General features: G+C 44.5%; 1 protein-coding gene across 2 annotated transcripts in view; it reads right to left on the minus strand.

Moving 5' to 3' along the window:
• The window catches only part of GAREM1 (GRB2 associated regulator of MAPK1 subtype 1), a 519,813-nt gene that overhangs the window by 65,313 nt on the left and 427,738 nt on the right, over positions 1-26,762 (minus strand). For both annotated transcript variants that reach the window (XM_086965694.1, XM_086965695.1), the window contains one exon: positions 10,352-11,530. In XM_086965694.1, the coding sequence (XP_086821820.1) occupies positions 10,352-11,530 (1,179 nt within the window). The remainder of the gene's footprint in view (positions 1-10,351; positions 11,531-26,762) is intronic.

The following is a 26,762-nucleotide window of genomic DNA, read 5'->3' on the forward strand; positions in this document are numbered from 1 at the left end:
TGAAAAAACTGGGAAGTCTCTCATAGGGGCATGACCGATATAATTAAGGACGTAGCTTAAAAACACAAAAGCTAAAAATCGGTACTTAGCTGCTTATGTAATTGAATCCAGATATATAATCCAACAAGTAACATTAGACCTACAACAAGCCATAACTATTGGCATTGTCAGTGGGTGTTAGTTGCATAAGATAAATAAGAAAGAACAATGGCTTCATTGTACATCATCTGAAAATGCTTCTGTTCTGAAATGATGAGCTTGTGAAAGAATTATAACGAGTACATCAAAGACAGTAAACAGTGGTACTGCTGCAGAGTTAAAAAAAAAAATTCCCCCTAAGGGTGAGGGCAGAAATTGAGAGCCCAATAGGGACCAGTCTCAGTACCTGCAGGATACGGCCCGCTTAAAGCCCTGGTGCTACATAACATTAGGTGTTAGTCAATAGCGGGGCAATATTGGGCTTTGCAACCCCTCAGCCGGCTAATGCTAATTAACAGTGGTGGGTTGGTGGAGGGGTTATAACCACAGTGTGGAAAGGGGGAGCGAGGGGGGGAGTAAAAATAAATAAAAAGAAAACTTACCTCATTGTGCTTCTGCCACATCGTGCCTAGGAGCTCCTCTAATTCCTGGTCCCAGCAGACTCCCTGTGCCATCTCTGCTCTCATGTGACTGGCCTGAGCGAGCTGCTTTCACCCTCCACTCAGGCCAGGGAGTATGTGCTGTTTCTCCAACCCGGCTGTTCTTTACAGCCGGTATGGAGAAACCTAACTGCTTGGCCGGTTTAAGACAGCTGGCCAAGCAGAGTTACTAATGCATATTACTATGCTCCCCTCCCAAGGCCAGCCCCCGCCCATTCCCACACACGCTGGCTCAGCCAGAAGCCGAAAAATTAATTAATATTGTTTTATTTTTCGAATGCAGGCTGAGCCAGTGGGATGATACTCCTCTGCCACTGCAGAGGAGTCTCCGCTACTCAGCCAGCATCATTGCCTCAAAAAAGTCATTAATATTTGGCCAACAGAATGCTGGTCCCTGGATCTTTCAAAATAAAGTATCCCGAGTTTGTAATGTCTCATTTGCCAAGAAATCATAAATGAGGAAAAACTTTTCTGAGAATAGACTCCTCATTAACATGGAACTCAGGCAAAGACAGGATAAGGTTTTGAAGATTTTATTTAGCACTTTCAGTCATAAAGGGCCTTTTGTGTGCAGCAAATGCAACAAGGGTCCGCCTTAAGATGGGAAGTGTTCCCAGAACCACCATGTCGCTATGGAATGGTGTGAAAGGTTCTGAGGCACAGAGGCTTCACCCGGATTATGCACCTGATCTTTGTTATTTCCAGTAAGATTAATTCTTTGATGAGATAGGTCTTAATGACATGAAACCATTGGACCAAATGGCTAATAAATCAACCTAGCCATGAGAATGCCTAGGCCCTTGAAAATCATCAGATTTGAAGAGAATAGATGTATTGGAACCACTAGACGGTTATAACAGTCTCACTGGACACAGAGAAGGACTCCCCACATGCCTGTATTGTTCATGTGCATCTTTACTGGTCTGGATTTCAGCTGTGGTAGGAAGGCTTTCAATGCTACAAGGACTGACTTCAACCCAAACTTGTTAGGTAAAGATGAATCGGACTTCTCACAGAAGACACTAATGAGAGTTCCCAGCAATGCATCACCAACATGGTAGCGTATATGCCCTTGTGTGGTGAATTGTATTCAGTCACAGAGCCCCCCTGGAGTACATTGGAATATAGTTCCTTTTCCGTCTCCAGTTGTTCGCCCTCACATTATTCTAGCTAATACCTCCCACCTCACCCAGCATGTATAGTGCCAAATCACTGAGTCAAAAGCAAAGTGATCACAGTATCCTTGAAGAGCAGCAGGGGAATGTGTCATCAAGTCACTTAATGTGTGATAACAGCACTTTGTGTGATGACTGCTTCTTGACACTGTAGTGTAAGGAAGTTTCTATCCACCCAAGGTGATGTGTTTATTTCTTCCCTCAATTTAACTGTAAAAATATAAGCGCATTGAACTATACGAACCAAAACACGCCGATATTGCTGCCGATGCATTTGGGTATAATCATGTTAACCCTCTAGATTATACATATAGGGAATACACTCCTGCTTAATATTGTAATATATAAATCTATTTTTAGTCTTGTGATGCGAAGTACATGTGATACTGGATATGTGAACTCCTCTCTCTCTGACAATGAATATTGTAGGTTTTTATTACATCTTCTTTGTGAGATGATGACTCCAAAATATAGGTCCCAGACCTAACTACTATAGTCTCATGTATGCTTGGGCAGCCAGTGCTACATCATTCATTCACATTTGTCCTCATGCAATCTCATCATTGAGTTGACAGCCTATGCATCCGTTTCTGTTCTTTTTGCTAGTAATGTGTAAGACCATTCACTAAAACCAGTTTTTATATTCTTTATCACTGTCTATTTTAGTATTAAATCATTTTTATTGAAGAAGTGGCACGCATATGATTAGACACAAACCAACAGTGATATACATTCAGTAGCATAGCTAAAGATCTATCACTGTCTATTTTAAATTTTAAAAAATGGTGGTTCTTTCTAAAAAAAAAAAAAAAAGAGGAGTTGTTTAGTGCTGAGATGTCTAAAGTAAATGTTGCTTTAATTTGGTTTTATCTTGATGCATACTTCACGTGTTGTCGCCCCAATGCACTTTAGGTGAAATAGGTGCGCGATTAGGTATATGATGAATTTGCTGTTGCAGTTTCTGTAGCTAAACTGTTGCTACTGCATTCTCAAGCCTAAGTTCACCTCTTAAGTGATGCCTGTGAATTAAAAACAAAACAAAATTCCTATATGGATGGTGTCCTTTTATAGTGATTAATGATGAGAGAATGTTTTTGTGTACTTATTCTTTTATTCTTCTGTCTGTGGTCTTATGCACAATAAGTAATCCTTCGCTGTTTTGGACATTTTGAAGGCAAGCAATGATTTCTCATAATGATGGCCACTCATATTAAGTTACTTAAACTTGCTGGAAATAAGGAAATCCATGGAAACGCAAGTGATCTTGTTTGAGGTTTCTTCTCTAAGAGCCTTGTGCATCAATCCTCTATTCCCTATTGCTCTTGACTTCAATCTTTTAAAGATTCTTTTAGAGTAGTTCCTTGCTCGCAATTGTGGTCTGGAGCCTCTGTGTCTCTCTCAAATGTAACATTTACTAAGCAGTTCCTTATGTGTATATTGTGCCTGAAGGAAATATTCTTTCTTAGGTCTTTGAGATACTGGCTGCCAAACTTTAATAAGAAGTTCTAGTTGGAGGATATTCTGAAAACCTCACTGCGTAAACAGCCATCCCTTGTATTGATCAGTAGATCCAGAAAGGATACTTTCCGCCTAACTACATTTTTAGTGCAGTGAAGAGGAGGGTAAACAATCAGATTATGAATTAATGTACTTGTTCTTCACTACCTCTACATACAATCAATATATCATCTATTTATCATTGTGAAATTACCAAGTTCTTATGACATGGGTTGTTTTCTGTACCTCAAAGTTTTGGGCCTGAAGATTTACCTAATTTTAGGATCCTTGAAACAAGACAACATTTTTTGGACCTCTGGTCAAAAGAAGTGATATCAGAATTGTGACAGTGGGAAACAATGGATCATTCAGGAGGGGCCGAGTACCTTTATGAATCTTTGAAATATAGAAAAGTATTGGATCCAGACTTTCTCAACTACATGTTCAGATATACATTTGGCCTACACTTCTTCCATCACCAGGTTATTAATTTCAATGATATTACTTTCTGTTGGCTTTTGCCAGGAGTTTTATGTAACTCTTTTCATTGTTCAAACAACATTTACTTCTATATGTTTCTCAATTTTAAAGTAGTATACTCCTGCCTCGTTATATCCGAACTGTTGTGTCTCTTTAGGGATCTAGCATCAGGAACGTGTTCTGATTCCCTGGGAATTAAAAGAAAGGTGTGTGCACTACACTTCTTTCACAAATGGATTTGATCTGGATCTTTTGATGTATTTAATGAACACAATGCATGACATTCAGGGTCTTCTGGGAACAACAAGGAAAGGGTTTTTTTTGGCTATTGAATAGCAGGGCACCCTATTTTTCAGCATCTTATCACTTAGTTAACTAGTCATTAAAACTCTACACCTCCTGCTAGGGATCTACCTTTACTAAGAGAAGCCATACAAAATGCCCTCTGAATCCATATCTGCATTTTCAATCAAGTTTCTTACGTAGGAGTGTGGAAATAGTTCTTTAGGAGCTAGAGCGCACAGTGCACAAGAATAAAAAAAATAAAGAGCAAAAGTTACATCCTACCTTTAAAAATATCAGCACACATGCACAGGGCAGGGATGCCTTTAGTCATGCTTCTGGAAAGTTACTTTGAATTGTACTGGCCACATGGGAATAACTTTGCTCAGACAAGGGACAACAGGTTTAAGGGTCAGAGGACATGTTCTGTATTTAGCAGACTAGAACGGCTGAAAGCAAAATACCCACACAGGAGGGTTTCTTTCTGACAGGCTTGCTCTGGCACGTCTACCTTGGAAGACATTCCGAAGGAGGGGGTGAGCGCGTACAGAGAGAGAGAGGAAGCTTTGCTTATTATTTTTTGGCAAAAGACCAGGCAGGTTCTATGACGCCATAAGAGAGAAGGAGGGTCAGCAGCGTTTATGGGTCATGTTCAGCTCCTAGCAGCTCTGCCATGCATACAGAAATAATGGTTTTAACTTAAGATTGCTGTGCCAGGACTAGATAAGGAGGCAATGAAATTAAGCTTGCATTCATGTGCCATCATGTTAGACAGTACAATAGGTAAAGGAATTGGTAGTTGGTTATTGGTTTAATGTTTTCTAGTTAGCTCAATGTGCTTGTACACCAAAATTTACAAAGTGGTACAGTCCAATAGTATTGGACATGGCCTCCTTGGTATGGATTGCCCTAGCTATTTACCTCCTACAAGTCTGTCCGTGCCCAACTGCCAAAAAGGGGTAAATCTTGTCAACAGGAGGTCACCTGCTTAGGTTACCTACTGTGGAAGGGGGGTAGCTCCTGGGCAAATTAAGAGTAAGCAAAATTAAGTAACACACTGCATTTTTTAAAGTTTTTGTCTGTTGTTGGGTTTTCTCGCTCGCTCTCTCTCTTGCTTTTCTAAGCTGTCTAGGAACTGCCATGAGACAATTGGTTGGGCTCGCTTTAATCATTCATGTCACAGGATGCTGTGAATATGTTCTTGTATAAATAGAGATAAGGATAAAAGGATGGGTAAAATAGACTGATGTTCCTTTATTTGACCTTTAAGGGGAACTATATGTTGGGGGGTTTTTGTTCCAAATTCCCAGGTGGCAACACCAATATTGTTGATGTTATTACAGCACTACATGAGTCGCAGAGGCATCACAAGTCCCTCATTAGTTAATCTATGTAATCCAGCTGACAGCCCTTGCTAGAGCTGGTGAATAGGTTTCCCCCTAAATAAATTACATGGCCCGATCGTGAAAAGTATGATGCATATGGCTCACAATGCTAGGAAAGATGCCCATACGCCCGTAGCACACATTTTTTAAGAACAAACGGCCAGATTCATCAATGTCCCGATTTGCAAGCCCTTAATAGCGATTATTAAGGAATCGCTATTAAGGACTTGCAAATCGGGATTCATGTAGAAATCGCAAAATAAATTGCGATTCCTACAGCCTCCTTATTTGCGATCTTCTTGTGTTGGAACTGGAAGCAGGCAGAGCAGAAGGTCGCTTCATGCTCCAGCGATAAGCAGAGGTTACAGACTGAATTATGATCTTTCTACGAGTACTTCGATTGACACCCTGGACAGTTATGGAAAGTGGTCCTTTCCATTATGGCCTGCACATTCTCAAGAGTGTGTCTGCGGACAAGGGCCCAAGTGAGGGTCAAGACCCTGAATGAGGCATTGAAGATATCCCTGGAACGGAACCAACAAATCAGGACAGAGTCAAAGAGACTGTTGCAAATGCAGTTGTTTTTAGTCAACAGGAGTGGAAGACCTAGAAGTCCCGACTCAGAGTGCCAGGCATCATCAACTCGAAGCTTCAGCAACACTCATCCGAACCCGATGGAGGAGAAAAATAAACAATGGGGGCAATGCCCATGCACATTAGGAGCTATAGGAGGTGTCACTATTTCTTGTGACTCAAAAGACTTGTTTGTAAAAAAACTGTACACATCCGCACCCAACACTAGATGGTAGGAGTAAACAGAGGATGTGCATATGTCACAGACAAATTGTTTTGTATTTAAAGGCAGTCTTGGACTATAAGATAGACAGAGAAGATAGAACCCTGTTCCACCAGAGAGATTGATCATTGTTCCAGTGGTTTACATAAGCAACAAAGAATTCACATTTTGAGCACCCTTTAATTTCATTGGACCAATGATCTATTACTGATGGTTCTCGACTAAACTGATCTCCTACATAGTTTGGATGTTGCTGAGCTGAGTAATGGATGCGCAATCAATTCCAACTGCGTCTACTTTTAAAATAAGGATCAATGTTCTGAAGAAAAAAAACTATGATCAAGATGAGTTTTTACATGCCACTGAAAACAACTACCATGTACGCTGCAAATAACACACAGCAATGACTATTTAATATTTAGGTAAAACACCACATTGAACCCTACATCGGAAAGAGGAGAGCACAAAATATCTAAGATGAGAATGTTATGCTAGGATGCCAAACTACACTGCTCTCCATTTAGCTCCAAGACATGTGCCCTGCTTTGGAAGGCTCTTTCATACCACACACCCTTTCAGTGATGGACAGAATCAAGTAACCCATCTGAGGAGAGGGAGTGACTGGAACAATGTTAGAACGATTCACACTGACTCTCTCCCAACAAAAGACAATAAGAAACAAAAGACAATGCCTCCCAAACAGACCTTCAATAATATTCTAATGACAATCGCCTTGTTCTCTCATTAAATGCAACATGGAATCATATTGTAATTTAGGTTGGAACGAATTGGACTCCTTGATATGAAGTGTTTAATACTATGATTCCTGCTTTGCTATAATGTGTCTGTGGCGACAGGTTGTGGGGAACAAGGTACAGTGACTATTTTATGAAGAAGGGCTGTTTTCAAAGTAAATTATGCAAGCTAGATACATTACAGCCTGCCCAATTAAGGAATATCTTATTCCAATAGAGACTTGAAGAATGTACGAATAATTATTTGGATGCAGATGAGCTGATACAAAATTCATGGTAAATCAGACAAACCTTTTTAAGATATACTTATACAGTTATGAAGAACTGTGTGACTGTGAATGAAAATTACACAGGTGACACATCGGAAGGCACCAATTAATGGGAGGTGCGGATCCTACTGAGAACACTGCATTGTAATGGTAAGACGTGCAACTGTAAATTTATATACGGTCATTCAGTTCAGAGAAGTGATCAATGTTGTTCCTATAACTGACTTTACGACAAACATTTCAGGACATAGCAGAATATGTGAATAGTTTCTGCTGTAAAATAAAATGTGCCAGACTTTTTTTCCATGATATTTTATGAGCACAGAAATACACTCCTGGGTTTGCAGTAAGGGACTGTACTGATTATCCAACCTGCAGCAGCCATTTTAATACACCCCAGTTGTGCAATATAAGTCTATCCATGCAAGCCATTCTGCGCAATATTGCTACAAACACCTAGTTACTGCAGCTCTGCAGCAGGTGAACCAACCTTTTTATGATCAATTTGGTGAAATCATGATTTCATTCTTCTATGTCACTTCGCACTTAAAAATACATTTCTCTCTACAAAACAAACATTCTCGATCGCAAAAATATATGTTGTTGTTCAACCAAGTAAATCCTTCTTCCCCTGGCTATGTAGCAACTGTCAAATAGATACATAGAAGTGATGCAAGGAGGAAATATTTACCAACAATATGCTAGATAAGGCAAGTGCATGAATTGAGAGACTGATGCAGGAAGGGGTGTGTCACCTGCATGACATGTTCTAATCGTTGCAAAGCAGGCTAAGCTTTATATATTTACTATGGGACGATTAACTGAATAACTAAGTTGGATAATACGAAGATTTGTAATTTACATTGCTAGTAAATGGCACAATCTGTGATAGCAAGCAAATCACAGCACTTCACAACTTCAGCGGACATATTAAGCACTACAAAAATCATGAGACTAGCCTACCAAGAAAAGCGTTTTAGGCCCCATAGGTGTTAAGTACAGCGCTATGTACATACTAACACAAAAAAATATAAAACTGTAAATTTCAAGCGCTATTATTACAATAACTCCTTTTTATGGACGGTAAATATCTCAAAGTGACAGACTCCACTTAAAATATATGTTAATTCTGACATTCTACTTCCATCTCTGAGGACTAGAGGACACACAAGTTCAACAGTAACCTAGGTCTGTCAGTTTTCCCCAGGGTTTGTTATGAACAGAAATAGAATGATGGAAGAACAGATTAAGCATAGGTAATGCCAACACGGCTCACCTACGAGTGAGTTAGTATCTTTTAGTCACGTTGTACAGCAGCATGGCTGATATGTAGCATGGCTGAAAATAAAAATAAAATAAAAGCTAAGACGCTTTTTTTTATTGCTGGCAGGACGGGAGGCAACAGCAAGGGGATTATTGGGAGATGCACGGACAATGGAAGGTGTGGAGGAAAAGTGATATGCAGGGCGGGAGAACACAAAAAGGAAGGGACACCTAGATAGTACTAGGAGTTGTAGGCAACGCGGAGGGATGGTGAGTTAGAGAGCAACATGAACTACAAAAGGTGAGAGGGCGGGGGGGGGGGGCAAACAACGTCGGAAAGAGGGTGGGCGGGGGGGTGCAAACAACATCGGAAAGAGGGTGGGCGGGTGGCGGAAGCAACATCGGAAAGAGGGTGGGGGCAAGCAACCTCGGAAAAAGGGTGGGCGGTGGGGGCAAGCAACCTCGGAAAAAGGGTGGGCGGGTGGGGGCAAGCAACCTCGGAAAAAGGGTGGGCGGGTGGGGGCAAGCAACCTCGGAAAAAGGGTGGGGTTAACCACGTCGGAAAGAGGGTGGGCGGGTGGGGTTAACCACGTCGGAAAGAGGGTGGGCGGGTGGGGTTAACCACGTCGGAAAGAGGGTGGGGTTAGCAACGTCGGAAAGAGGGTGGGCGGGTGGGGTTAGCAACGTCGGAAAGAGGGTGGGCGGGTGGGGTTAGCAACGTCGGAAAGAGGGTGGGCGGGTGGGTTAAGCAACGTCGGAAAGAGGGTGGGCGGGTAGGTTAAGCAACGTCGGAAAGAGGGTGGGCGGGTGGGTTAAGCAACGTCGGAAAGAGGGTGGGCGGGTGGGTTAAGCAACGTCGGAAAGAGGGTGGGCGGGTGGGTTAAGCAACGTCGGAAAGAGGGTGGGCGGGTGGGTTAAGCAACGTCGGAAAGAGGGTGGGGTAAGCAACGTCGGAAAGAGGGTGGGGTGGTGGGGTAAGCAACGTCGGAAAGAGGGTAAGCAACGTCGGAAAGAGGGTGAGCGGGTGGGGTAAGCAACATTTGGAAAGTTCAAGCAACATCAGAGAGAGGCGGGTGAGGCAAGCAACACCGTAAAGAGGGAGGGCGAGGGCAAGCAACAACAAAAAGAGGAAGGGTGGGTGGGCAAGCAACAATGGAAGAGATAACAGAAAGAGGGAGGTTGGGAGGCAAGCAACAACAGAAAGTTCAAGCAAGGAAAGAGGGAGGGGGCAAACAACACCAGAAAGAGGGAGGGTGGGGGCAAGCAACAATGGAAAGAAGAAGGGTGTGGGGGCAAGCAACAATGGCAAAAGAGAGGGTGGACAAAGCAAACGACAAATGAAAGTTCAAGCAACAACTAAAAGGGAGAGGGTAGGGAGCAAGCAAAAAACAAGGGCCACAACAGATTTTGGACAAACAATACGGATGAAGGACTGCAGGCGAGTGGGAGCAGGCAACACTGCTGTGTGACGAAAGAACACAAAGTCAGGAAAAGTACACAAGGATACAAGCTGAAAAAGACACACTCTTGTTGAGTGCTTAAACACAAAAATAGTAGTGTCTAAAATAATGAGCAGTGAAAGACACGTGTTCATGGCGCCCATGCAGCAAGAGAAGGACAAATACACAAAGAGGAAGAAAGCCTGTGAAAGCGGATTAACAAGAAGCAAGCAAATGAAAGTGATAATAGAGCTGTTCAAAGGTAAGCAATGGGCAGCCTCTACCCCCAGTGTTAGAAAACAAAAGTTCTCGCAAAAACAGTGCATGCGCGGTCTAGTTGATACCTAAAAATTATGTTTGTAAGTTACTTACAGCTTCTGATTTAGGAGGCACTGGAGGAGGAGGCAGGGGAGCATCTGCCGGCACCGTTGTTGTGAGAGCTTCAGGAGAAGAAAAGAGAGACATGGCACACTTGGCCTGAATGGGTTTTCGGAAATGGTCACATTTGCTCCGCTCGCTGAGTGAGCGTGTTAGGGGCAGCCCACCATGTCTGCCCAGGGCCCACTGATCCATCCATAGCTCTTCGTACGCAATTTCTGCCTTGAGTGGCTGGCGCTTTGTTTCTTCGCTCACTTCTGGAAAAATATAATCGCTTTTGTTGTCAGTAGACTCCAGGTACTGTGGAGAGTCGTGGGGATACGTGGCCCAGTCGCCACACAAGTCCCTGCACCCCTGCAGATTCACTTCACTGTTTCCATGCAAGTTGTTTCCGTAAACACAGACTGAAAGCCTGTGGAAGGACTGCGTCAATTCGTCGCGTGCATAGCTGAGAGAGTTGGGCACGTGGCTGTGCCCGGGACACCGGCTTTTCTTAGGGCTCTTTGAGTCCTCATTCCAGTCAACCTTTACATCTCTCACAGCGCGAGAATATTCATCAATGTCAAACTGCTCGTCGCAGATGTCCTGCCAGTGCTGCGTCAGGCTCTCAGGCCACGACTCACCTTTCACAACACTCTCAGGAAGGCTAAACTTTGGAACTGATAAATGAAGCGGGAAATGCATCGGGATAATTTTGTTGGTGCGCAGCACGCAGCAGACCACCACCGTTTTAGTCTGAATGTTGACAAATTTGTATCGATGGCCCTCGCGGATGAAGTGTAAGTCATAGGGGTTCCTAGGCGGGGCACTGGGTACAGTCACATTTACGGGCAGCCTAGTTTTCTCCACAATGTTGCGGATGGTGTGCTCACCCTCTTGCATTTGGAGTTCAAGGGGACTGCGTGTGCTAAATCTCCCTTTGCACTGGAAAGGAAGGCTAATGCTTTCATTAGTCCTGTGGTTCATACAGATGAGACATGGCATTTTGCCTTTACCCAACTTAGTAATGGAATTTAGCTTGCCAATTCTCTTGAAGATGGTGTTCAACCTAGACTTTTCCTTTGATGTTTTGGCATACAGGATTTCAGCTTGCCCCATCAACGTGAGCTCATCGCCCGTACAAAGGGTGATGTTGTACACTTCAGTGTCCTCATTGGATTCACCCGCAGCAACCTGAAATACATTTAAAAATACAAGTTAACAACTTACTTATATGTATATAAAAACAATATCAAGTAGTCGGGTACATGTAAGCAATAATAATAGGTTTACGTTACAAACTATTTTCTGGGTCACTCTCCAATTTAAATGTATAGAAAGTGTTGCTTAAAAATTAAAAAGGTACATCAAGCTGAATTTACTTCCAATCACCATCATGTGAGTAGTTACAAAGTGCTCATTTTTTGGGGGCAACAACGAGTATCTGCTAAACTTAGTGAAAAACACAGCGGGCACAGCCATAAGCTGTAGTTAAGGTGAAACAACTCCCTTTACCAGCAGCCTGGTGACATTGTGAGATACAAATGTGCTGATGTCCAAGGTAGACCAGTATTAGCTCTGGAACCCACATGCCTTAGGAAAGGAAGCAGTCATATGAATTCCCCCCTTCACCTCCCTGTGGGTAGCGGAAACTAGTACTGCTAGTGTGGTGCCCTCTGAGTACACTGGCTGAATGGTTGGGGGGGGGGGGGGGGGGGGGAGACTAACCATGATCAGTATTTGGAGAAGTGCGGACATGAGAGATAAGGCAGCCAGGGATGCTCGGAGACGAAACAGTGACAACAAAGATCTGCCTCTCAGGGGACAAAGTCGGGAGAGGAGGTTTATAGCAGACCATAGGGACATTGAAAGCCTGGTGCTGTACCTGGCAATGAATGTGTGGGCGATGCTTGGTCTACACTTTGGCATTATATTCAAGACCTATTGTGATAGGGTTAGGGTGTGTCTAAAATGGCAGTTTAGGTGGCGCAGAAGCCACAGATGGCTCAATTTAATGAAAGGGTGGCAAAGATGGGTATGAGATCTTGTTAATGCCTTGAGATGTAGGATAAATTGCACACATAGCAATAAACTGGGAGTCAGATCAGTCTACATGAGGCCCCAAAGAACCAAAAACGAAATTATAAACACAGGTCAGTGAGCAATAATAGGTATAAAAGCACAAATATGACACTAAAACAACAAATAAGCCAGACTGCATATGCCAAAGCAAAGCAGGGGTAATAAAATGCCTAATTAAACTCAAAGAAAAGTTAACTACTGCCATGGTGAACCTCAGGGAAGTGTAAAAAAAAAAGCTCCCTTGGGAAACTAATATAACAGCTCAATCTTACAGCCACACTCAGCGATCTTCCAGATATATATGAGCCAATCACAAACAATCATACTATGAACCAGAAAAATAAATCAGCGCAAAAAAAAAATATTAAAAAGACAGTGGCTTTACAGTTTATTAATAATGTTATGACAATAACAGCTATATCATTAAAAATGCATTGTACAATATAAAAGGCAAGTTAAAAACATTTCTTTAGACAACATATGTAAACACGTGGGACAAAGAAACACAGCAAGAAAGATTAATTTCAAATCAGGGAGCACCACAGTACTTGGACCTATAGATAGATAAATTGTATGCACAAAGCTTTAGGCAAAAACAGATTCTAGCTAGATAATCAAAAGCAATTTGTTTGCATATGTCATGTCATATATCCATGGTGATTCCCAGAGTTAAAGCATCGACGCGTTTCGGTGGGTTCAATGGGGATAACTGCCCACCTTCATTAGGACAAAAATAATATCTTCCCACTTTTTATGGTAAACGTGTCGTTTTTTGCACCGATTTGTTTTTCTGATTCATAGTATGATTATTTGTGATTGGGTCATATATATCTGGAAGATCGCTGACTGTGGCTGTAAGATTGAGCTGTTATATTAGTTTCCCTGGGGAGCTTTTTTTGACATTTGTCTTTTGGTACCCTACCCCTGTGGTGTATTTGGATCCCTCTCTCTTTTTCTCAGAACCTCAGAGAAGAACTGAATCTCACTTGTTGAGACAAGAAGGTAGGAACAATCATTTGGAGAAATGTTCCAAACCAAGAATGACTTGGGGTCTTTCTTCAGTGAATGACCACTGTTTGTAGATAAGAGTTCAGAACATCAAAGAAATGGTCTAAAAGAAGTCGGAATCCAACAACCAAAGTAATACACAACCAGGCACCTTCTCATGCAACAATTGTATACACTGTAATAATATCATGCCAAGAGTGGCAACAAGGTCAAGCTTAAGTATGACTGTGACCGTAACTGTAATACCAAAAACTGGATTGCTTCACTAAAATGCCAGTGCAGGTTGTTATATTATACCAAAACTGAGAAAAAAAATCGAAAGTGTGCACTACCAAACATAAAAGTGACCCACACAGCCAACATCAAATCGCCTGTGGCAGTGCACTATTTCAAGACCATAAGCATAATGTCTCATAGTCAAGATTTCAAATATTATAAGCTGTAAAAGAAATAAAAGGCGTGGACATCAAGTGAAAGATGTTACAAAGAGGAATTAGATGTATAAAAAATCTTGATACCTTGAAACGGAATTGTTTACATGATCGGTTAGAAATGTGTTTTTTTCACAATGCATTAATATTGCTTGATACATATTCAGATCCATGCATACGTTTCTTATTCTTTAGTGTGGGCCATGTATTGGCACAGCAGTGTATTTTCATATTTCGAACCCTTTCTCTTTTTTTTCTTTTTCTCTTTATCATGGCCATACCAGCATTGAAGCGTATGCTTACATTTTGTCATTTACAGGCACATTAACCGGACTAGCTAAGTTTTTTAGTACAGTTATCATGAGTCCCTTTAATCTGTCTCCAACTATAGAACTATATTTGTCCGATCACTAAATTTTGCACAGTAAAAGGGGGCAGCCATATTTAACAAACTTGACAGGTCTTTTCAAACATGTATTAAACGCACAAATGAGTCCGGGTATGAAATTATAAAGATTCTACACAGATCCCTAAAAACATATTCAAACTTCAATCAACAACCAAAAGAAGTTTTGATAGTCCAACCGCACTGTAAGAGTCTGAAGACGTAGGACACTTGTTAACCCACACTTTTATTTATGTACAAATAGTGTAAAACATTGATTCATACAATGTATCATTAGTGGTCTTCGATGGCTGTATCCCACTGGAAAGTAGAGGGATTGCGTTGGATCCTGGATCCACAGCTATGTGTGGCCAGATCGTGGATCCGGCTGACTGAGGGAAATACGCTGAATTCAGACTGGTGTCACTTTTCAGACAGTGGGACACAATTCCGGCGGGCCGGCATTCTGTTTGGAAACAGCAACGTGACGGCAGAGAGGGGGCTTTCTTATTCTCACTTGTAGCTGGGCACAAACAAAGGCATGATTTAAAGGGCCATCAGTACTTCTTTTGTTGAAGTATCAACTTGGTGGGAGTCATCTGGAGCCTAACACCTAGACATTAATGCAGTGGAAGGAAACAAAGGCACATACCTTATCACAAGTACTTTAGAGAAACTGTGACTTAGCGTTAGGTTATTGACTTTGTTCGTCTCCCCATGTAAGGGATGTGCACACGCTGTAAGAATGCAAGGTTTATCTGTGTGTATAAGTAATTACACTAATTATGATTTAAATGTCACATACTAATTATTTTTTTATTTTGCTCTTTTTTATCCCTTCACATCTCTGTGTTGGGTGTCCGAGCGCTTTACATCACACACAGAGACACAGCAATTCATACAAGTGTGTAAATACATGTACAGAAATTGTTACTTAATACAAAGAAGGTTATAAGATGTAGGAATCACTTATTGACCATACTTGTAGAGATTTTATATGTTATGAGTATTATGCTTTTTATTCCATCCCACCTTTCTACAGCGCTCATCTTATCAAACCTCAATTACTGTAACAGACTGTACGTCACCTTACAACAGAGACTGTTCAGAAAACTTCAGATTTTACAAAACACGGCTGCTCGCCTTATTTTTAACATTCCCATATATCAGTCAGCCTCCCATGGACTCCACTGGCTGCCAATACAGAGTAGAACCACTTTTAAGGCTCTTTGCATTGCCTATCAGGCTTTACACAACATTGGCCCACAATTTTTTAGACAAAAGTTCAACTGGTACAGTCCTGCCAGAACATTGACATCAGCGGAGAACAGACTTGTAGTAGTGCCAACCTTTAAGAGACCATGCTGAGGAAGACCCCGTTTTGTGATTAGCACTTCAAAGATATGGATCTCCCTCACTCTGTACCTTAGGACATCACCTAATCTTTTTCATTTCAGGAAATCCTTGAAAACCCGGCGTTTTAATCAATAAACATAAGATAGTTGTGCTTAATTTTCAACCATCCTGTGCTACTTTTCTCCGGACAGCACCAAAACAGTTTTGGGTATTTGAGCGCTTAACAACCCATAATAACATAATTATGAGTGAACAGTTGGGAGAAACACAAAGTACAAAGTCAGGATACAAAACGTAATGCATTGATTGGGTTTGTTTTTACAAAAAGACTTCACTCGCAGAGGAGCCCTTCTTTACAATTTTAGAGTAACAGCAGATTGAGGAAAAAAACGAATAAGGATCTAAACCCAAGACTTACAGTCTGCATCTAGCTCTTGGATGCCGATAAGTAGATTAGTGTGCTATATTAGAAGAATTGCAACTTATGAACTGGAGGTAACAAGATGAGCTTGGTGTCAAAAGCAGTAGGCCACTTACCTATCTACATAATATACAAATCTGTGCTCTGCATGTTCCATGATGTGCTTTGCAGCAAGCACATTAACCCTCTACACTACTTTGAGTCAAAACTATAAATGGACAAAAGACACAACATTCCTAGTACTGCATTAACTACCAATTATCTTACCTTAAATTTGATAGGCGCACAAAGATCATTACAACAGGTGTATTAATCCTGTAAGATATTTTGAAATGCAGCCTTAGTGACCAATTAAGTAAGCTAGATCAGTGTTACTGTCACATTTGTCCTTGTTGCCAATTTCTTTGCAGCTAATTTCTTTTAATACATTTATACATTGACTGCCAGACTTTGCTTTTCAAACTCTGCCTCCTCTGCTACACTGTGAACCCCAGCATATGGGTTCCCAGAGTACATTTTTTCCAACTCCAGCACTGCTGTACACATTTTTCTAACATTGTAGCATATACTCATCATTAGATCATGGACCACAGGTCACATTTCAGGAGCTTTTAGCAGCTTATTAATTGAAAGTCAGCACATCACAAGATGGTGGCTCTGGTCGCTAGGAATTGAACATACAGTCCAGGACATGTGACAACCAGGGCCGGACTGGCCGAAGAGGGCACTGGACGTTTCCCCGGTGGGCCGCTAGGGTGGAGGCCGATTTGGGCCCCTGGGGGCCGTTTCTGTTACAGGGCCGTTTTTGCAGCATAGCTGCAAAATCGGCCCCTGTAACAAAATCTGCTGAAACCGGCCCTGCCAAACAGCTCGGCTGCTCCCAGGGGGGGGGGGCGGCCAAGCTCTTTGCCAGGGCCAGTTTTGGTTCCCAGTCCGGCCCTGGTGACAACCGCACGCTGGGTGCCGGACAGGGCTTTAGGTGGGCCGGGTTTTACCAGTGCTCAGCAACAAATGCTAAAAAGCAGGAGCTGAGATGGGTCCCTATTGGGCTCTCCATTTTTTACCCTCACCCTCGGGGTGAAAAAACAAATCTTAACTCTGCAGCAGTGCCAGCCTTCACTGCCTTTGAGATAACTGCAAAGAGACTCGTTATAGTTCTTTCACAGCCTCATCATTTCAGAACTAAAGTATTTTCAATATTCTATACAAGGAAGCCATAGGTGTTGCTTATGTATCTTATGCAACTAACAGTTATTGAAGAAGCCAATATGTGAGAAGTTGGCCTGATATGTGATGTCCACTATTCTAGTAGGCACCCTGTACCAGTCCAAACAACCGTTATGGTGATGGTTGTAAAGTCAGCCTTATAGACCAGCTATCCTAGTGGTAGCATGGACAAAGCAGTCTTAGGCTAAAACTTCAGAGAGCATGTGAAGCCAGCTGTTTTACCATATGTAACCCCTTGAATACCAAATGAAAGGACACCACACAGGTTATATATAAAATATATATGTATGTATTACTAACACAACCCTTCTGAACTCTTTATGAGGTCAGAGGCACAAGCACATAACAAGATACTTAATTATCATACAATAAGTTGCACAAAATACAGTAGGGCCCTAGGGGTACGCAAAACCATATACTAAAATAGTGGTATAAGTACCACGTCACAAACAAGGAATAGGCCTAGGGAATCGCTGGGGCTACGCTGTACTACCAAAGGTTAGGAAGCAGGAGGCCCACGGGATGCGTATGCAGTGTCTAAACACGCACGCGAGTTACCATAGGGATACAATGGGACCAAAAGAATTAGAAACTAGTTCTTTTAGGACACTTCCGGATGGACTAGGAGAAAGCTACTGAAAACTAGGACACTAGGATAGTCAATACCCACAGGAGCAATGGAGTACTTGCGTTACCTCACCCACAGGAGGTGCATAGGTGTCAAAGTGTGTCAGTTTTGTCGTTGAATCCTATGGAGACCTGTGAAAAGATGCTGCAGGCGACTAGGAGAGAAGTGTCTGGTTGGATCCAAGGGCGGATCGAGGATGAAGAGTACCTGAAAGCAGAGGGGACAGAGTCTGGGTCACTAGCCAGTGACCAGGAAGGAACCAGGAAGGAACCAGGCTATGTCGTGAAGCAATCAGGTGATGTCGTGAAGCTTGTCTCTGCAGCCACGTGGACCAGGAGGTGTCGACGACAACCAGGGGCTGGATACGGACTGTCCCACGAAGGATCTCGCTGTCGGCTTCCGGATTGTAGTCAACAAGCCTTGGCAAAGGCAACCCACACAGGAATAGAAGATGGCTTCTGTTGCAGACCAGCAAGGTCTGGGGGGCTTCTCCTTTTCAGGGAAGCATGGGCCAGCCTGGAGCAACCAGGCCAGCGGTGTAGATTCGAAGGTTCGTCGTCACAGAGGCCACTAGCCAACGGGCAAGTGACCGGACAGACGCGTCGAACACAAAAACGCTAGCAGACCCCACGCGGCACTTGTGGAGTGTGGAGGGCTGTGCGTCAGTGTAGAAGGTGCTCGGGGCTGGGGCTTCTCAATCCTCAATGCACAACTTCGAGGGTGCCTCGGAAGCTGCACAAGTAGCAAGGTGCAGGTTTTTCAAGATGGCCGGTCCCACGTCTCTCGTCGCCTCCACGGGTCTCAGCTTGCTGTGGCTATGGATCGGGCTCAAGGAAGTCTGGAAGTCTGATTCTTGTCAGGCTCTGTGCTCGGGCTCCGGCGGGAGCGTCGACAAAGCAAACTGCAGATCACTGGATGGTGCCTGTTTGCACTGGGTGGTCACTCCTTGACCACAAGGGAGATTCTTCAGTCTTCTAGTTTCAAATAGAATGTCGAAGGTCCAGACTTTTGTTTCAAGTTTCAGTTCAGGATAATCTAATGTCTCTAGACTCAGCTCCTACCTTTATACCAATCAAAGGGGCTGGATTACCTGCTAGGTCCCTCCTATGCGTGGGACCACGGAAGGGGTGGTTACACCCCTTTCCCTTTGTCCTGTTTCGCGCCAGAGCTGGGGCTGGAGTGCCCCAGCAACTGGTTTGAACCGGGCTATGCATGGGACACCTTGTGTGCCCCAGACAGTGTCTCATTTCATTCAGCCCTTTAGTTTAGTTTAGTTTAGTTTAAAGGAGCTTGTAGAGCGCCTGGTGACGCCTCCCGGCGTGTCCCCGCGCCTCCCTCCCTGCCCCAATACACTATGGCCTGTCTGGGGTGGTGCTAGCACCTCCCAAGACAGGAAACCTATTGTCCAAGCCTCCCTCGCTGGAAGGACTCCCAGCAGCAGGAGGTCAGACTTGTGTTTGTGGCAGCAGCATCCATTTTGTGATGCTGAGGCTCTGGTTAACTTTAACCGGGATTAGAAGGAACAACATGTCTTCTCCCTCTAAAAGGGTGGAATGCTACCCCTATCGCCAGAACTGGCGAGGGGGTAGTATTCCAAAGCGTATGACACCTTACACGACATGTTTTGATAAAGCCAAACCAAAGTTAGCATTCAACGGCGAGGATGATAATGCACTTAAGAGTATATGGTATGGCTATATCATAGAACAGCTATAAGGACATGGTTCTGAAAGCTTCAGACAGGCTCAGCTCATGCTAGAGCACCATCTCACATAAAACCAAGCACTTTGCCTCCAGGATTGTTAAGGCCTGCCATAGGAGTGACTTATAGGTGTATATGTGTCTATATATAAGGTTAGATATAGGCATACTATATCTAAAGCAAAGGGTGATTACACCACCTTGCCCCAGCTGAGTGATCAGCCAGTTGTGTGAATTTGGATGGCCAGCCAGGGGTGGCATAATACATGCTGCAGCCCCTGGTAGTCCTTGGATGCACCTATGCCCTGGGTACCTAAGGTACACTGTACAGGGGCTCACAAAGGTGATCCAATACCCAATTGGATATGTACCTAAAGTTCATGGAGTCCATTTTACAGTGAGAGCAGATAGCCTGGGGCCCTGATTAGCAGGATCCCAGGCCAACTAAGTCGAAAACCAGCTAAACACTAGGCAAAAAAATCTAGGGTAACCATAGTCAGGTATCCACCTTCCTACACAATAGTCTTGGCTTGTTCTAGGTGTAATGTTACTTCCAGTATTATATACTTGAATGCAGTGACAGAAGTAGCAAAATACCAGTTGGGCCGCACACTATGCTAAGCAGAGATTTTTAGCTTATGCGTTTTATGCCACACCCTTAACTGCATCGACCACGCCCCTTGTAGAGACCCCTCAATTTCTTCATCCCACTTAAAGCCCTGGTGCCGGGAATGCTGCAGGACGGATATCCAAATTCGACCCCCCTCAAACACTAGATGGAAATCGGGAGACATTGTGCCATTTCCCCCGAGTCGCATGAGCTTCCAGACACGCACACACTTGGTCATTTTTTTTATCTTGTTTGTATTCCTGAAGTAATTCAGTTTATTGGCTTTGGCACGCTGAACACACAATGCTGCAGCTTAGTAGGTCAGCGTCATTGACCATAATGACGTTCCTTTCAGAATGGAACACTCCGCTAGAGCAAAGTCGATTCAATCAGAACGCCCCTGGCCTGCATTTCAGTTTCAGTCCCTGCATCAGCAAGGTTGCTTCAGCAGCCCAATTATAACGTGTGCAGTTGTAGTAAACATTACGCAACGCACCTGGTACTAAATATTGCGGCGAACCACTGGCAGTGACGTGAAAGATCTCTTAACAAATTCTTTTTTCTATGACGTGGAAGAGGACGATGGAGAAAGACTGATAAGTGACTGTCAATTTGTTTTATTTTTCAAAATTTTGCCTATACGCTTTTCTTTTCTTCCAATATGGACGAATTTTACTTAATTTTATTTTCCCAAGTCCAATAATTACTATTGTGAAAATCTTCTCAGATTGACTTTACCCTCTAACGAACGACATCCGTCCGAAAAGCATTGGGGTTGAACATTAAGGGAAAAGGATATGGACATTGGCACGACAGTCATCGAAAGGAAGTCATATACAAATAAAAATATGTTTCAATGAAATACAAATGAATGAAAACAAATGCAATGAGTATTTCTTGCATTATTTTACTGGAATAGATTATGTTGATTTGGGAATGCAATGGAGCAAGATACAGCAACTGGAGCAGTGCATCAGAGGGACGGTTTGTTGAGTTGGATAACTTGGTATAACTAATGTGTTTGGCATTCAAGGACAGAGGGTGCTCCCAGACGGCACGCAGTGAACTGACTATTTTGGAAGAATGATTCTATGAGAAACTGGAGTGCAATATACGAACCTTATACATAGAAATATATTTTTGTCACGTATGTGGGCGGTGTAAATATGACATTTAACTTTCCAAGCCATAGGTGCACTTTACACACCACTTCACAACGGACTAGTAAGGAAGTTACATAGACCAAAGAGGAAGTTTAAATTTAGAGAACATGCATTAGAGCAGTGGCAGCTGATATTCGAAGGCGTAGTGGGGTGGGGCACGAGGAGGGAACAAAATAAAAAAAAGATATATATACACTTACCTATCTGCCGCTGCCGCCACCTCTTCTCGGTCCTCTTCCCCGCTTCCAGGGCAGGAAGCAGGATGCACTCCGCTACCAGCCTCCTGATAGCCAATCACAACACTGCAATGCAGCGTTGTAATTGGTCTGAGTGCCATGGATCGGTGCTCAGCCAGAGAATGGGAGGCTGGGCATGTTCTCCATGCAGGCTGTAATGCCTGAAAGTTTGACCGGCCCCAAGAGTGCAAACTACTCCTCCCCTCCCCTGCTCTGTCGGAGGAACAGCCCCGCCCCGTCCCATCCAAAGTTGCAGCAACAAGGAAAAAATAAAATGCTAATAACTTAAGAGTTATTATCATTTTATTTTTCCTTTAGTGACACTGCTTAAAAGCAGGGGGGGGGGGGGGGGAACCCTCCTCCGCCTTAGCGAAGAGCAGCCACTGTATTAGAGGGGAAGCACAGGCACTATGTTACTGTCCCTGAGATGTAAGCACTGCATACAAAGACCTGTAAGAAGTGCGCATTTGAGAGGTATCACAGGACCAGCAAGGGCCAGCGACGACCTGTCAGATCTGAAGAAAGACAGACATACACACTACTGAAGAGACAACGTTCTGCAAGAGCCGGAAAGCTAACGAGACTAATATCTGGCTAACTGAACTGGTTCTTACTACGGCATCAATCATAGACCCATGCAGTCAAGTGCAAAAACACGAACATCGTTGGCAAGGGTTTGGTTCTTCTTTGTAGGAAAATACAATGTTTAAGGAATTTCAACCCTATGGCTCTGTGTATGTACTACTGTGTTTAACAGATGTATGGACTATTTAACTCAGCCAAACACCAAAGGATGTGCCAAGCAAGCTCTGCAGGGCTACTAAATAAACTGTTAAACTTCAAGCAATCCAGGGGTTAAAATAATGAGACATTCTGTAAAAAAGCGGTAAGATAGAAAATTAACCTAGCAAGAGTATGAAGGAAAACCCTGCGACTGAAGCTGCATGTGAAAACTAAAGCATAACTTAACACATTAGGAGAATACACATAAAACACGTTTGTCTGTCAATTAGCTTGAAATGCCAAGAGCTAAATTGAGATACTTCTAACCGGACGATTCATGACTTAGTGTTTTTCACCAACTGTCTGGTTAAAATTTTGTTAAACAGGAAAAGGCCCCATTCCAAAATAAGGCTGTAAAAAGTTTGACATATAATTCGGTTTTCCTTGTATGATTGGAGAAGATATTTAACTTGTTGGAGATAGATAAAGAATGCCAGGAGTACATCTTGAAATCGACCACAGTCAGGTTTCCAATTATAGCTCACCCATACGATTATTTGCGGAGACCACTAGAAATGTTTACTGTCACAAAGTGCGGGGAGCTATGAGGTGCCAGCTCCTGTAGACCACGTCTCGCAGCTCCACATGACCGTTGTGACAGGACAAAAAAACCCATCAAAACGCAGTTGGCACTCTCCAAATCTCAAATGCCTAACCCATTGGCAGGCCATGTACTCATATTCTGTGTCAAATTGCAGGAACACAATCAATCGTCATGAAGCCACAGCCGTATACACGTTTGCAGTCACTCACTCGGAGGGTAAGCACAGTGTCTACTAAGGTTCAGGAATTATTCCTTTCTATGACCTTGTATACTGGTGATGATTCCTGGTACTTTGTGGGAATTCTTGGCATGAGGTGCCCATCCCTGCCGCAGAAAGCAAGCCCTGGTAAAATCGTGGTAATTCACGGCATTTTGTGGGCATCGTTGGCATAGCAGAACCTACCCCTGTCATGACTGTGGTAGTGCTTGGCATACTGTGAACATACTAAACATAATGTTGCTCTTTCCCGGCATACTACTGATAGCTCTCAAACTGTAGCCAATTTTGGCAAATTGTGGGCATTCCTGGCTTAATACTGGTCACCACTAACATAAAAGTAGCCATTTTTGGTATGCTGCTCCAATCCAATGAACATATTTTCCCTTTGGCGAAATATCGCCCTATATGCTCTATGAAATAAGATTTTCTTTCTTTTTCCACCCTGAAAATGCACTTTATGTTAGCTCTATCTTTCACCAGGAGTACACTCATTTGTGTATTCAGGATGTGACACTATGTACATAAGGGTTGTTAGCTTGTGTGTGTTTACTGCATTTTGATCCTAGAAGGTCAGGTTCCATCCTCAAGTCTACATAAAAAATGCAATATACCACACAAAAAGATACCAAGGGTCTTCTATAGTTTTGTCAGTATTCGGTACCTATTTTTAGTATCCAAAATGACACATACCAAAAAAAGGATATTATAAGAAGTTACAAAGGAGAGGAAAGAAGAGGAACGAAAGTTCAAACGATGAACGAAAAATGTACCCATCAGGTTGGACCATCAACCAAAAGATGAGAGTTTTTAAGGCTGTAAGGGCAAGTTGCAGTGATCAGATAGTGTGAAAAGTGTAAACAGATAAAGTGGTGATCTAAAAAATGCCTGCTTTGTGTGCGTGGGTGAGGAGCTTGAAGGTGATCCTCTTGTCAAGGGGGAGCCAGTGTAGGTCTCTCAGGTGGGGGGTGATGTGGCTGCGGCGGGGGACATTGACGATCAGTCGGGCAGAGGCGTTTTGGATGCGTTGAAGTCGTCGTAGGTGTTTGGCTGGGATTCCTGCGTAGAGTGAGTTGCCGTAGTCCAGTCTGCAGCTGACGAGGGCCTGTGTCACCGTTTTCCTAGTTTCGATCGGGATCTATTTATAGATCCTGAGGAGCATGGGGAGGGTGTGGTAGCAGGAGGAGGAGACGGTGTTGACCAGTTTCGACATGGAGAGGGAGGAGTCGAGGATGAATCCTAGGTTGCGTGCGTGGTCAGTGGGTGTTGGTGCTGTTCCCAAGGTGGCAGGCCACCAGGAGTCGTCCCAGGCTGAGGGGGTGGGTCTGAGGAGGAGTACCTCTGTCTTGTCTGAGTTCAGCTTTAGGCGGCTACTCTTCATCCAGTCGGCGACGGCCTTCATTCCCTCGTGGAGGTTGGCTTTGGCGGTGTGTGCATCCTTGGTGAGGGAGAGGATGAGCTGGGTGTCTTCAGCGTAGGAGATGTTGATGTTGTGATTGCGGGCTACTCGTGCGAGGGGGGCCATGTAGATGTTGAACAGCGTCGGCTGAGGGATGAGCCCTGGGGGATGCCGCAGATGTCGTCGGTGGCTTCGGATCAGAAGGGTGGGAGGCAGACGCTCTGGGTTGTGCCGGAGATGAAGGACGTGGTCCAGTCAAGGGCCTTCTCTTGGATTCCGGCTTCTATGAGTCGTGTCTTTAGAGTGCGATGACAGACCGTGTCGGATGCGGCGACAGGTCCAGGAGGATGAGGGCTGATGTTTCGCCGTTGTCTAGTAGGCGCCTGATGTCGTCTAAGGCTGCGATGAGGGCTGTCTCGGTGCTGTGGTTTCGTCTGAATCCGGACTGGGATGGGTCCAGGATGTTGTTGTCTTCCAGGTGGCGGGCCCATTGTCCGTTGACGATTTTCTCGATGACCTTTGCCGGGAACTGGGTCGGAAGTTCTTGAGGTCCTTGGGGTCCGCTTTGGGCTTTTTGAGGAGGGCGTTGATTTCAGCGTGCTTCCAGCTTACCGGAAATGTCGCTGTTTTGAAGGAGATGTTGACGACCTTCCTTAGTTGGGGTGCGATGGCTGCGTCTGCTTTGTTGAAAACGTGGTGTGGGCACGGGTCTGACGGAGATCCTGAGTGGATGGAGTTCATGACCTTGCGTGTCTCGTCGTCGTTGGACCAGGAGGTCAGGCGGGTGGAGCTGATGGTGTTCGCAGGGGAGGTGGGGTCTGGCGTGGTCAGGGTGGTCGTGGTGTTGAAGCTGTTGTGGATGTCGGCGAACTTGCGGTGGAAGAAGATGGCTAGTGAGTCGCACAGTTCTTGTGAGGGCGAGATGTCGTTGGTACTGGCGCTGGGGTTGGAGAGTTCTTTTAAGATGCTGAAGAGCTCTTTGCTGTCGTGTGCGTTGTTATCCAGGTGGTTTTTGAAGGAGGATCTCTGGTCTAATCTGATGAGGTGGTGGTGTCTGCAGGTGGCATCCTTGTGGGCTGCGTGGTTGTCCGGTGTGCGTTTGTGGAGCCATATTTTCTCCAGTTTCCGGCATGCACGTTTGGAGGTCTGGAGCTCGTTGGTGAACCAGGTGGCTCTCTTGCTGGCGTGGTTGTTGGAGGGTTTCTTGAGCGGAGCGAGGGTGTTGGCGCAGTCGTTGATCCACTGTCTGAGGTTGTGGGCTGCGGCGTCTGGGTTGGTGGGGTCGGTGGGTGGGTTCTGGGCGAGGGTGGTAGTCAGCTGGTCTTTGGTGCCTTTGCTCCAGCATCAGCGAGGTAGCTGTTGGGTGTGGTGGTGCGTGGTTAGTTTCTTGAAGGAGAAATGGATGCAGTGGTGGTCAGTCCAGTGGAGTTCGGTGGTTTGTTCGAAGGCGACGTTGGTGCCTGCGGAGAAGATGGGGTCCAGCGTATGGCGGCGGCGTGGGTGGGTGCGGTGACTAATTGTCTGAGGCCGAGGTTGGCTAGTTGGCGATCAGGGTGGTGGAGTTGGCGTCGTTGTTCTCGAGGTGGAAGTTCAGGTCCCCGAGGAGGATGTAGTCCGTGGAGGCGAGTGCGTGGGTGCTGGCGAGGTTGGCAATGAAGTGGCTAAACTGAGCCCAGGGTCCGGGGGTTCTGTAGATGAGCGTTCCTCTGAGGGTGGTGTTGGGGTTGGTGTGGATCCGGAAGTGCAGGTGTTCGGCGGTGTTGAGGGTGTCGTCTGTGTGGGTGGCGGCCTTGAGGGTGGACTTGTAGACAATGGCTATTGCTCCTCCGGTTCCGTTGGTGTGATCCTTGTGGGTGATCTTTTATCCCTCCGGGATGGCTATGGCGATGTCGGGTGCCAAGGAGTCGTTCCACCAGGTCTCGGTCAGGAAGGCCACGTCTGGGGCGGAGGTGTCGAGCAGATCCCAGAGCTCGACGGCGTGTTTGCGTGCGGAGCGGGTGTTGAGGAGTATACAGCGGAGGTGGTTGGGCCCTGTCCTTGGATGTTTGGTGGTTCTGTTGCAGGTGAAGCTGCAGGTGCGGCAGTAGAAGGGTCCGTGGGCCCATTTCGGGGCAGCTTGGAAGCAGGTGTGGTTTTGGCCGGCATTGAGTGCGTGGAGGCTGCTGCCGTCGTAGTGGAGTCTGGTGTCGTGGTGTTTGCGGGGTCCAGGGTTCTGGCGCTGGGCGCGGTCCGGGC

The sequence above is a fragment of the Lissotriton vulgaris genome, chromosome 4_1 (assembly GCF_964263255.1).
Source record: "Lissotriton vulgaris chromosome 4_1, aLisVul1.2, whole genome shotgun sequence".
NCBI classification, from domain to species: domain Eukaryota; kingdom Metazoa; phylum Chordata; class Amphibia; order Caudata; family Salamandridae; genus Lissotriton; species Lissotriton vulgaris.